The 13,904-nt window shown below is 34.9% G+C and overlaps 1 protein-coding gene across 1 annotated transcript; it reads left to right on the top strand.

Moving 5' to 3' along the window:
* The first annotated feature begins 5,366 nt into the window (after window positions 1-5,366).
* Window positions 5,367-7,710, top strand: LOC131040581 (geraniol 8-hydroxylase). Its single transcript, XM_057973530.2, has 2 exons — window positions 5,367-6,420; window positions 6,863-7,710. The coding sequence occupies exons 1-2, from the start codon at window positions 5,521-5,523 to the stop codon at window positions 7,475-7,477; spliced, it is 1,515 nt and encodes a 504-aa protein (XP_057829513.2). The 5' UTR covers window positions 5,367-5,520; the 3' UTR covers window positions 7,478-7,710.
* The last annotated feature ends 6,194 nt before the right edge of the window (window positions 7,711-13,904 follow it).

The raw sequence follows: 13,904 nt of genomic DNA, 5'->3' as shown, positions 1-13,904 counted from the left end.
ATTTTATTTTGTTAACTATCTAGGTTTGGTTTTGATTTGTAAATTTGTTGATTAGGGTTTAGGGTTAACTATTGAAGAATATTTCATATCAAAATTAAGAATTTACAAATGTAAAAACAAATTTATTTATAGGCTACTTTTTAAAAAAACTAAAATAATACCAAAAAAATCTAAATAATACACAAAAAATAGGAAAAATATACAAGAAAATTACAAAATGTGAAAATAGATGATTGAACATGTACCTGGGATAGTGGTGGAGGCCTGAAATAGAATCCACGGCACAGGGGCCCATTTTTGATCTCCTATTCTCACTTCACTTCTAGGGTGAAAATGAAAAAATTCACCCAAAAAAAAATGGTAAAATACGATTTAGAAACGAGGCCCGTTTTGTTTAAAAGTGGAGCCCCATTTTAGAAAAAAATGGGGGCCTGTTTATTTTAGCTTCGGACCCCCATTACCTTTCAGCTCGGGGGCCCGAAGCATAAATGGGCCCCCATTTTTAAGAGTGTGTTTTCCAGCGCGCAGACTTCCACGAATTTGTGACTCATTACCTTGCACTTGCCCAAGAATATCAACAACATCATTAAAAAAACACTAATAACTCCAAAGGAATGATTATTAAAGTTTCAAAAAGAGACTGCAATGCTCAATTGGTGAGGTCATAGATCCTTGGTCAATGAAATTTTGATGCCATATATGAGAGATAAAGGTGACAACACAACCATAACCTACTTCATGGTTACTAACCAAAAAATAACAAGAAGGTCAAATAACACATAAAGATATAGAAAGAAAGAAACCAAAAATATTGATCTCTTGTAAATGCATAATGTCAAGACCTAAAAACTATAAGTGAGCATTTAAAACAAATTTATAAAACTCAAAATTGCATACAAGAAGCCTATTACTAATAAAAACTGAAAAACGAGTAAAAATATTGAATATTAATTTGTACATCATGCAATACAATAAAAAATATTAAAATTAGAATTTTATGTCACTATCAAGTTGAATCATTTAGAGTTTGATTTTACCAAACAACTTAAAACTCTATACATACAACCAAATTCTTAAAACTTATGGGTATAAACTACATCACAAGAAATATAGAGGATAAGGATATATGGCACTATTGGGACTCAATATTTTAGTCTCTATTTTTTTATTGAGTACATAATTAGTTTGTTCACCTAGGTTCCTTCTACTCTTATTTATAACCAAAATGAGAAGTGTGCATATGGGCCTTTATTTTTCATGTTTTATCTTAAGTATGAACCTTTGTCTGTGCTATTAAATCAAAAATCTTTCTTTACTATATAAAATTTCTAAGTATAGGGTGTTTCCTATTTGTTTCCTATCTTTATTAGAGTTGTATCTACTCTTATAGTTTCTTTTGATGCAACATGCATTTCACCCACTTCCTGACATGCACATAAAACTATGCTTGAAAAGCTTCATCACCAAGGTATCAAACTTCTTCCTCCATTGATACCACTCCTATTGCATCTCTATTCCATAATATCTCATTATTTCCATTAAAATTCTTTAAATTTCCTTTACTTTTAATCAATTCCTTAGGTTTCCACTTCCCAAATTACCCCTTCCATATACACCCTACTATCTTGGTCTTGGATCAAACAAATTCTTATGTTTTGGACAAGGAAATTAGACCATAACTAACCAAGATACTTCATTTGGTTCCAAATTGAGTCTCAACCTGACTTATTTTTATTAAGTATCTATTACAGTCGAGGTTGTAGATTTCTCTTCTCTTGTATATTCCTCTCATACCCTCCTTAATTTTCTAAAACCTTGTTGGTCATTTCAAATTGGGATTTTCCTTTTAGATTTGAAGTTCTACCATTCCCTTCACCTTAGTACCAATCACAATGTACTTTTGACCCTCAATCCTTGATATTCATAAAATTTATACTTTTTAGGATTTCCCTTTTAGACTTACTCTATTCCACATACCTCTATGATATGAATTCCCCTCCACCTCCAAAACCCCAACCAAAGGCATAAGGTATGATTTTTTCCTAAGCCCTAACAATTAGACACTTGCCTATTTTTTGATCTTCTTTCCAACTCATTGGAATGGTCGAGAAAAAGGCCACATGGTAACAAAATAAGGTTCAAATGCATAAAAATGTACTAGCAATGCACAAATGTTTCATTTTATTACTTGAGGAGTTTTCTATTTTGTTTTGGTATGATTTCAAGTTTTTTTATATGAAGGAAGCCAATTAGTAGTTAGGGTATGATTTAATAATTATTCTAGCCCTACACCTATCCATGATCATCCAAATGGTTGATTTTGTGCCCTGAAATCATAGTTTAGGTCAAAATAAACACTACGATAACAACAGTGACATTAATGTTAATGGTTGAGGTGATAAGGATCATATTTAAGTTGTTTTCAAGTGATAATGATGATAATGGCTTAGAATGTCCATTAATGCTTAGAAAAAACATATTTAACTACACAACACGGTTTGATAAACCATCATGATTAATATTTTATGTTGTAAGTTTAGTTTTAAAGAAAATAAGAAAGGTAAATTTCAAAGAAATGCATCCGAGTTAATAAGGATGAAAGGTTTTTTATCTTGATGCATTCATGTCATTTCTTGTTGATTTGTAACAAATATTACAACCCCCTTTTTCTCTACAATCTCAAAATTTCCTATAAGAATCACATAAAGTGACAAACGTTGGAATGATGAATATTTTGGGCCTATTTGAACTTCCCTATGATTCATGATGACAATGATTCAAGTCCAGACATTAAGGATTATTAAAAAACCCCTACAATGCTCTTCTACCATGCTTTCTTATTTCATTTAAATTTTTGTGGCCAAAAATCTATATATTTTTAAGTTTCCTTATTTGCAATAATTGGTGATTTTGATATTTACATTGTAGTAATATAGAAATCTCTATCACTTTCAAATTATTATATTGTGCCAACCATTAAAGCTGGTCTCCAAATTATAGAGGGATAACTAGCACATGCTTGTAACATTTGTCTCATTGATTAGGAAATAGTGTTTTAGAGGATGTTTAGGGTTTTGAGGTGCAATAAGCCTCACCTTATAGAATTTCTTCTAGAACACTTTCTCATGAAATTATAAATGGATATATGAAAATGTTGTAGCATCTAATCAATAGCATATTTGTTATATGTGTCATCCTTTACCTATTATAGATTATCATTGATGTCTAGAATTAGAGAGGGGTTATAAAGTAGAACTATTTATTTGCATAGCATCTTTGTTGTTCCTTGTTGATTTATGTTTGAAATGGTTAAACGCTAGTCTATTACCTAATAAGGCCCCATCTAGTGAAGCTCTCAATCATCCATACTAATGTAACAAATATTAATATTTTAACAATTTTATGAAAATAAAAATATTAAATATGTATGTTGTCCATGATTTAGTGAGATAATCAAGGATAAATAGTACACAAAATTCAAATGGTCATGTGCTTAGTGAATCATGCATAGAATTTTATGCTTTGTTGTATGTAACATGCATTAAATAAAAAATAAATTTTATTGACTATAAACTATTGACATCGGGCAAATATGATGTAAGGTATAGAATTAACTATAATAGGTATAATATAGCTTGTTCTCTCTTAATTTAGTGATAATTTTTAGAGGTTAAGGACACAACTAAGTAAAGTTCCAATATAGCTCACTAATTAGTCACTCTAAAATTATTTTTAATTTTTTTTTAAGGACATGCAGGAACACTTTCTTAAGTTTAAGTTGAGAGCAAAATGTAAGAGAGGTAACTACTCTTATAGTTATTCTTTAAACTTCCTAAATTTATAAATAAGCCTGTCTCTACCTCCTCAATGAGAACCCTTAGCCTTGAGGGTGAGAAAAAGATCTGCAATTTTGGACATATTATTTTAAGAGAAAATAGGTGCAATATAAAGAAGGCCTCATTGATGTGGGAATTTAAATATAAATCTCCCACAACTAAATCATTCTTGAGAGTGATTTTGAACCATGGATCATACTAAATAACTAAAATTATTAATTTTATAAAAATTATCTAAAATTCTCCCAATTGTATTAACTTATAATTTAAAGCCTTATATAGTTATTTAGCCCCAAATTTGAGTAACATATAATTAAGTGGATAGTGTATATTACTAGATATTAGAGCTCTCTGAATTCTACAATTTGAAAAAAACACAAGTTCTTTAATATTATATACCCTTTAACAATATATTTTTCTTAGGATTCCCACGACATCATCCCACATGTATTACGTTTAATATTATATGCCTTTAACCACAAATTTTGCTTCTCCACATGATATTGCTCAAGTTTTCCACAATGTCATCCCACACATATTGCCTTTACTATTATATATCCTTTGAGAAGAAATTTTTCTTACCCACATGATTTAGGATTCTTAGGTCTCCTATCTTGAACCAATGAAGTTGAGTTTGGATTTGGGCTCCACACATGGTGTGAGCATATGAAAAGTCAAAATTATTGTATTTGTAGAATTTCATGTCATCAAGTTGAACCACTCAATGTATGACTTTACCAACAACCATAAGACTAGCCACACATGCAACCAAATTCTTTAGAAATAGGCATATCAACTATTCCACAAGAATTGCAAACGGTATAAAAGTATATGACACTAGATTCAAGGAAGGTGTCATTCGAGTGGGAATCCTAAATACCGATCTTAAAATTTACCGATAAAACCTACCCAACTAAATGATTTTTGAAAGTAAATTTCAACCCAAAATCACACTTAAATTTTTTTATTAAACATATTAAATTCTAAACCACCACCCCTTCTAAAATAAACACACACAAAATTAAATTTGGCAACAAAATATTATCAACATTTTACATAATTGATTATTGTAAATTACTAGACCTTAGAACTCTCCAATATTTTTAATTTTGAAGCTTTTCTATATATGACACCCTTTAACCATACTTCTTCCTTACCCACATAATTTTACTTAGAATTCTCACAACATCATCGTACACCTGTATATCCTTTATCCTTTGACCACAAATTTTCTTGCCCACATGATTTTAATTAAAAAAATCCTACAATATCATCCCACACATATTCATTTCGATATTATATTAACCTTGACCCAAAAATTCCACTCCCCGCATCATTTTACTTGTATTCAATCTTCTAGTGTCATCCAATAACTATTGTATTCAACATTATATATCCTTTGAACACAAAATCGTCTTACCCAACATAATTTAGGTTTCCACAACGTCATCCCCACGTATTGTATTCAATATATATATACGCATCCGAGTACACAAATTGATCGGATTATTTCTTGCCCATCCCCATTTGAGTCCTTTCTTGATCTAATACCCAATTGAGCCAAATTTCACTAACTGTTCTTGCACTACATACCCATTTGAGCACAAGTTTTCATTGAAAGGTTTGTGGCTCACATACCCACTGAGCACAAATTCAGTGAATGCTTTTCTGCTACTAGATTGCCATGGATTCAATCAGTGTTGCATCATTATCATACTCCCTAGCTGCAGGAATTCTCCTTGTGATACTTATACTTTTCCTGAAGAAGAAAAGTAATAGTAGTTTATCATTACGACCACCCCCAGGCCCTCCTGGATGGCCCATCATTGGAAACATCTTTCAGCTTGGGGACAAGCCCCACCAATCTCTCTTCCATCTTGCACAGAAATATGGACCTCTCATGACCATCAAATTGGGCATGCAGACAACTTTGGTTGTGTCATCTGAATCCATGGCAAGAGAAGTACTGAAGAACAATGACCAGAGCTTTGCAAGCAGGACAATCAATACAGTTATAAGCGCATTTTCCTACAAAGGCACAAGTCTATTATGGAGTCCTTATGGCGCTCATTGGCGCTTGCTTAGAAAGATCTCCAACTCAGAGATTTTCAGTGTCAAAAGGCTCGAGGCTCTGCAACAATTGAGAAGAGAGGAAATATATAGCACTATTGATGAGATCATGGAGGATTGTAAACAAGGGAATAGTACCAAGATTGGGGAGAAAGCGTTTATGATTTCTCTTAGCATTATGGGTAAGACTGTTTGTGGCAAAAAACTGCTTGAGTCAGGCTCTGCACAAGCTACAGAGTTTAAGAGCATGGTAAGAGAAGTCCTCGAGTTGGCAGGGGTTCCAAACTTATCCGACTTTTTCCCTTTTCTGGGTAGGTTTGATGTTCAGGGGCTGACTGTCAAAGCTATCAGTTTGGCCAAACGTTTTGATGACATGTTTAACAGAGTCATTGATGAGCGACTAGCACAGAGGACTGTTAGTGGCAACGAAGTGAAGGATTTCCTGGATGTAATGTTGAATTTGAGAGAAGATGGTGCACAAATTACTCTGGACAGCATGAAAGCAATCCTGATGGTAAGATTAATTTGGCATGAACGGAAAATCTCAAACTGAATAGCTGTGATTTCTACAAATGCATATATATTATATTCACTCATATAGACTAATTGTTTTCAACTTTCCCACTTACCCAAAACAATATTTCTAATTTCTGAATTGGTCTGTGTATTAAGATGCAGTTTCTTTTGGGTTAAATTGTGTATGATTTATGATCATGTTTCAAATTACATCCAATGATTCATCATCAGAAAAATAATATGAAAAAAAAATTTTACAATTCTTTTTCATGATGAATCATTGATTGCGATTCGAAACGTCAATCAAACAATTATACACTATTTAGCTCAAAAGAAATTCCACTCTAATTCATGAACTGTGGAAACTAATTCTATCCTTATAAAATCTTTGCTTATGATTGTTCATATAAATAACACTGCCCAAATTCTTGTTTTGGCAGGACATGTTTATTGCAGGGATCGACACAACTTCAGCAACAATTGAATGGACAATGACAGAGCTTCTGAGGAAACCGGAACTTATGAGAAAAGCCCAAGCAGAGCTTGATGATGTTGTGGGTGTTGAGAGAAGAATGGAGGAGGCAGACATAGACAATCTTCCATATCTGCGAGCAGCTGTGAAAGAAGTGTTTCGATTACACCCTCCAGTCCCAATGATGATTAGAAAAGCAGATGTGAGTCGTGAGATTGATGGATTTCTTATTTCAGAGAATACCCATGTCCTTGTGAATTTGTGGGCAATGGGGAGAGACACTAGTGTGTGGAAGGATCCCTTAAACTTTAATCCGGATAGGTTTTTGGAATCCAAAATTGACTACAAAGGCCAGGATTTTGAATTGATACCATTTGGAGCAGGAAGAAGGATATGTATTGGGCTTCCATTGGCACACAGACAGGTTCATTTGGTGGTGGGATCAATGCTGCAAGCCTTCACTTGGTCCATTCCTATGGACAACGATGCAGGTATTGATATGTCTGAGAGATTTGGCTTAACTCTACAAAAAGCTGTACCACTCACAGCTGTGCCTACCCTAAGAGATGGGGTCAAGTTTTAGAGTTCATATTAGTTATAATATTTCCAAAATAAGTAAGGGTCTATAGTCCAGTAGGGTTTTATTGTTGGTACAGGATTAGTGGTTTTAGGATTTATATATTTATATTATATATTGTCAATAATTTGTTCACATGTATATTGACAAATTATCAAATGTTTGTCAAGAGATCCTTACATGAACACATGAGAACTTATGAATATCATATATAAAATTATAATTATATTAGTTAACAAGTGAATAAATATTTGTTTGGTTCATATACAATATCATAACTACATAATATAAGTGTTCCATTTATAAAATAAGGTGCATATGTAAACAAGTATTGTTGTTATGTAGAAAAATATTATTCTTATATGTACAATTATTGGGATAATAACATATATGTATTGGAGTACTTCATATTACATGTTGTCCTTTCATAAATATTAAAAGTGAGCACAAGAAATCATATTTTATCATGAAATGTGAAAGGTTGTCAAATAGTTTCATCATCATTTAAAGTTGGATATAAATTGTATTGTCAAGAACAATCTATTGTTTTTGTCACAATAGATAGTATTTTTGTATTCAAATACAATAATAATATGTAAATTCTTTCACAAAGAAACACCATAGATACAATTTACAAAAACTTTTACTTGTAACTTGTGATTTTATAAATCATTAGTGAATGGTACAAAGAAATACATTCAAACAATGTACTAATAAATTAAAAATATATGCAATTAAAATATAAACATTTATAAATGAAGAGTATGTTGAAAATTGGAGAGAAATAGATTGATGTTTTCTATATATTTTTTGTACATCAAATAAATGGATCCAGAGATCCTTAAATAAGTGCATGTATGGAAAGATATGTCTCCTTCATCAAACATATCCATTGATAAAATATAATTTATATTTTTAACATCCCTTTTTAAACTTTATTTTATCTCACAACTCAACTAGCTGATGGGGACCACCTACAAATAGGTTTATCTCTTTCAAGATACATATAGTTCTATCTTTGTTTCAAACTCCTTCACATCGACGGTCTAGATTAGCATCTTCCTCCACATCGACGGTCTAGATTACCACGCGATTGCACAGTTAGCCAAAGTTGCTCATTCATCCTAACTCCACAGCCCCGCCTGCACACATGGCACATGGGCCCCACTAGAATCTGACTCCGCTTCTGTGGACCAATGAATTTCCTGCAAGTTCGAGGCTATGTGACAAATCATATATGTGGGACCGGACCATATACCGAGAAGTTATATCTTGTCTAATAAATGGATCAAATCATCGTACAGTTGTGCGATTAGACGAAGTTGCTAGCTGGGCTAAACTCCGCCTACAGATGTGGTACATAGGCCCTACCAAGGATGATGGTGTACACTTGGACCAATGAGTGTGAGACATCAAGTATGTCACACAGCATGGCAAGGACGTGGTTCCACTTTGCTCACCTCCTAATCGTGATAACATGAGGTTGCCTTCCATGAGATCGACGACTAAGATCTCCACGCAATTGCGCAATTAGCTGGACGTGCACGATGGAGCTAATCCCGCAATCCCCAAAAGACTTTACAAGCGGTGGCTATTGAAAAATAATAAAGGTGTATATGTGCATGCCTCCCATTCGTCGCCCCCTGACAAAGATCTTGTTGTTGGGGCCTCGATGTTCGAATACAAACTTCAACTGCTGCTTCCTACCATCAAACCTATATACGTGTCTGCAATAAATGTTCTCAATTTCCCGTTGCAATCCAGAATTCCTAATTATATTAGCTTCACTCCAGTCCGCTTTTACACCTACCATGCTCTGGAACATTTTATGTATCTTTTGCATTGTGAATCTGCCATTGGTAGGGTTTATGCTCTAGGGTTTCTAATTCAGGTTATAGTTGCACTTATTGTATTAATTCCCCTATTCTTTGTGTGTGAGCTTCAAGTTTATAAGATAATTTGGTCATCTAGGAAATCGTAGAGGGATTAATTCTTAATATTATTTTCAAACCCTAGCTATTGTTTGTGTCCAATGTCTGTTTACATAAACCCTAACTCTTATAATGGTTGAATCTTCTAGCCTGTGCAAGAGCAAGTTCTCAGAAGAAATAATTGTGCAACTTCCTGGGTCTATAGAGACATAGAAGAGGCCTAAACCAGGAGCTAGACTTGATGAGTTTATAATTGACTACTCTAGTGGATGCAAGGATGCTTTAATCCCACCATGGGGTTTTAGCCTTTGGAGAAGAGGTTACAATAAGAAGAAGGAACGTGTCCCTCTATGTAAAACTTGGAATTTAATCTTGCAAGGTTAGTGGTTCCAAATGTGTATGTGAACATTGAATTGGTTGCAGCTATTGCCAGTAATTATAGGCCAGACACTAGAGAAATTATGGCCAAGGAAGGTGGCAAATTGACAGCAATTATAAAGGAATTTATTGGTGAAGTATTCATGATTAATCCTAATTTGGATTGGGCGATAAATCCAGAGGAGCTACAGAGGGAATATAAGAATAATGAAAGGTTATATAGGGAGAAGATTGTTACACTCTGACCTCTAGGCTTGCGAAGAGATCAAGAGCAATTACCTTCAATGGAGGTTGCCCCCTATGGTACTAATTTGTAACTTGTTGGATACTTTACAAACACATACTATGCTATGTGTCAAGTTTATGTTGTAGATGCCAGAAGCATGATCCCAAACTAGATGTTGGTACTATATATGGACATTCAGGATAGAGATATAAATAAACCTTTTGATTATGCTACTCTAGTAGTTGAGGGTCTTCATAATGCTCTCTATGAATTCAAGAAGGGAAATTCAATGAATTTCAAGTATTATTCTTTACTGATGCATATTTTCTTGTACAAAGGTGCTAAGGTCTGGCATTCCAACCTTCATGTTACTCCTGTTGTAAGATGTGAATTACTTCCAATCCAAGAGTGGACTTATATTTGGGATATGCATATGAACGAGTCCAATTATCTTACCTTTGAAAATCATTTTATTAGAAAGTTGCTAAGAATTATTCAAGGAGAGGTAAGATGAGGTCTAAGAAAGGAATTAAGGAACTTTTTAAGGCCTAAGGATCCTACACCTGAATTAGGAATCCCTCATTATTGGGGATCATTGTTCTACTTTAAGGAGCATACTATCATTAGGGTTTTTGGCAGCCTTGTTACTCCTAGGATTTTGCCTATTACTGTCCAAGATAGAGTTGATTTCTTGGAGGTTATGCATCAGTTAGTAGAAGCAATGAAGTCCTTAGTTGGAGGGGCACATAAGAAAGGCTCATTATTCCCATTAGAAGTTGTGGCAAGGATGTACCATTTTACAAATAGGAAAGCATATGTTTGTTAGTCCCAACAGGTGCTGAGAGGGGAGGGGTGAATCAACACTATATCGGTTTTATCAGATTTAACCTTAATCAAAGTTTCTATTCAAACTTCAGTATAAGCAACATTAATAAGAAGAATGCACACATAAAATCAAACACACTTGACTGCCAAGATTTATCACGTGGAAACCCAAATGGGAGAAAACCATGGTGTGAGTAGCAACTCACAAAATCTGCACTCTTCTAGAGTACGCACGATGAGGAGCCATCCCTGTTAGGAAATTATAAAGACATTGTTTGGTGCCACCCAGTTAAGGGATTTTCTTTAAGGCCTGTTAGAACCTTTACCCTATTAGAGGTAGCCTTGTTAAATGACTTAGGATCATCAATTAAGATGTCACCCGGTTAAGGGATTTTACAAAGGGACCTGTTAAAGTCCACCTGGTTAAGGGATTCTGTTGTTGTAGTTATTAAAAAAAATAGAGAGAATGATCTTCTATAATAGATACTCTTAGCTTAATCAGATCCAATTTAAGCTCTCTGATTTGACCATCGATTACACTTGCTTTGCACTCTTCTGGTGCTATGTATTACACTTGCTTTGCACTCTACTTGTGCTCTACATTTCACTTTCTCTGCACTCTACTGGTGCTCTGCACTCTACTAGTGCTCTGCATTCTTTCTCTACTCTTTACACTATCTGAGCTTTGCACACTTTCTTCACCACTCTGCTATTCACTTAGCAGTTTTGCACTCTTCTCACCTTCATGGATCGCCTCTCTTCAAAATTGCACTTTGATGAATACTAAGAGGGGGGGGGGTGGAATTAGTATGCCAAAAATCTTTGCACTAAAACACTTACACAGTCTAGAGATAAACCGGTAAAGCAGTTTGACAATCAAACCGGTTATCACACATACAAACCAAAATGTGAATAAACCACTCACCCACAAAAGAAATGCAACCATAACACAAGATATTTGACGTTGAAACCCAACTGGGAAAAACCATGGTGAGATGGAACTCACAAGTCACTATCTGCAGAATAGAAACCAGACCAGTTAAGGTCTTACAATGTTCTTCACCAAAACAGATCCTGTTAAGAATCTCAATCTCTGTTAGGAGATAAGTCCGATTAAAGACTACCTTGTTAGAGGATTTTAGATTCACATGTGTGAACCACCTTGTTAGAGGATTTTACAAAGGCTTTGAGGCCTACCCGATTAAGGGCTACAAAATTGTCAAAGATGTGAGTAATCAACAAGTGTTTGATCTATCTACTAGCACAAACTACTTGGTTAGATCCAATATTGCTCACAGCTAATGCATTCCAGCATTACTTCAGTCTTCTCTATCTCTCTCAGTTACAACTCGATCTTCTCAGATAAGATCGCTCTTCACTTCTACTTTAAACCCTAGCTCAACATAAACCCTATTTGCAACTTCTTCAACAACACAAAAACCCTAGACATGATGTCCTTTTAAAGGAATCTGATTTCATGTCGGTCCAATAGGATTACATTACATTTTCCTAGGTTCAGTGAATCTAGACATACTCAGTAGCACGACACAAGAATCACTATCAATGTGTCGGCACCGTCAAACAATCGGTGGATTGGTAACTCATCACAAAATGTCGGTTGGTAAGTCATTACAAAGTGTTACCAGTTCATACAAAATGCCAGTTGTCGGTTTGACAAAAATGAAGACTGGTAAGAATGTGTTGTGCCGCTTTGCTTCCTCGTACCGCTTGTGATCTGTGAACCGCTTGGGGTCAACATGCCACTTCAGACTGGGAAAACACATTCTGCAAAATCACTACTAGTCTAAAGACTAGAGTACAACATACCAGTTGGAACAAATACCGGTTGAGCATGAGCTCATACATATAAAGGGGATCTCAATACAAGTGTGTGTCCATCAATGACAATCACAGCATAAACATCAAAAATGCCAACAATCTCCCCCTTTGGCATTGATGGCAACACTTAGGAAAATAAAATTTTGACATCTAAGTGTTTTACAACAAAGACTTGCCATTACCAAAATTGCTCCCCCTAAGCATATACACTATCCCTTAATCAACAGAGTGTATAGCAATTTTGCATTCAGAGCATAATCATCAGAGCATATAGCATATATCACAGCATATATCAAAATTTCAAAACAGATACTTCTCCCTCTTATATACTTCTCCCCCTGATATATCAAAATTTCAAAAATTTAAGACCATCAAAATTTTAAAACCATATACTTCTCCCCCTTTGCCAACAATGACAAAGTACCGCTGCAAAAACCTGTTTCCATATATATATAAAAGAGTTTATGACAATAATGAATAATACTTGTCAAAAACTGCTTTGTAATCCTGCAAAAATTGTTTCATGGAGAGAGACCACGACTCAAGTAGGGAGGTCGCCACTTCCTTCTCTGTCTGCATTTGTGATACCTGTTCCTCCATGGCATCTATGGTGCTCAGTTCTTGGGTGACTGTCAATGCTTCCAGGTTCAGATAGCATTTCTGAAGAATTTGCAGTCGTGGAAGTAATACTAGTTGGAGTTCCTACAAATCCCTAGACCTTGTGCTGATCTCTTGCTCTATCTTGGCTGACTGGATCTGGAACCGATGAACGGTTTGCCCATATGCCGCAAAGGAGTCGTAAGGAGTCTTGAATGTGCTTAAGTAGGACTGTAAGTCCATTTGAAGTTGTTGCTTCTTAGCTAGCACATCATCACAAAATAGATGAGGTTGACAAATTTTGCTAAGTAGCAAGTTTCCCTCATCCAAAGCACTCCTTATGTCCTTTTGATCCTTTAATAGTTCAGTCCTAAGCTCATTCAGTTTCTTCACCAAAGCAACATTAAGAGCCTTTTGGTGCTCTTTCTTTACACTGGCCTCAGCTGCTTCTTCTAGGCTCTACACCTGATCATCCACTACATTACATAGAAGTTTGAGTTGTGCTAGTGATGAATCAGTGTTAGGAAGATTGGTACCAGGGATTAAACCAGTAAGAGTGTCTACAGCTGCCTGAATAATGTCTTGTTCCTTTTTTCTGCAAATGATCTCAAGGTGTTCTTGAGCAACCTTGATGCTC

The sequence above is a fragment of the Cryptomeria japonica genome, chromosome 4 (assembly GCF_030272615.1).
Source record: "Cryptomeria japonica chromosome 4, Sugi_1.0, whole genome shotgun sequence".
Classification (NCBI taxonomy): domain Eukaryota; kingdom Viridiplantae; phylum Streptophyta; class Pinopsida; order Cupressales; family Cupressaceae; genus Cryptomeria; species Cryptomeria japonica.
Note: the sequence above shows the minus strand (reverse complement) of the source record. Positions and strands in the feature narration are given on the sequence as shown.

What these genes read in the sequence shown, in the direction of transcription:
- LOC131040581 (XM_057973530.2), top strand. Translation starts at nt 5,521, where the DNA reads ATGGATTCAATCAGTGTTGCATCATTATCATACTCCCTAGCTGCAGGA. An exon ending in GCATGAAAGCAATCCTGATG is followed by an intron (nt 6,421 to 6,862) that starts GTAAGATTAATT and finishes TTGTTTTGGCAG; the next exon opens with GACATGTTTATTGCAGGGAT.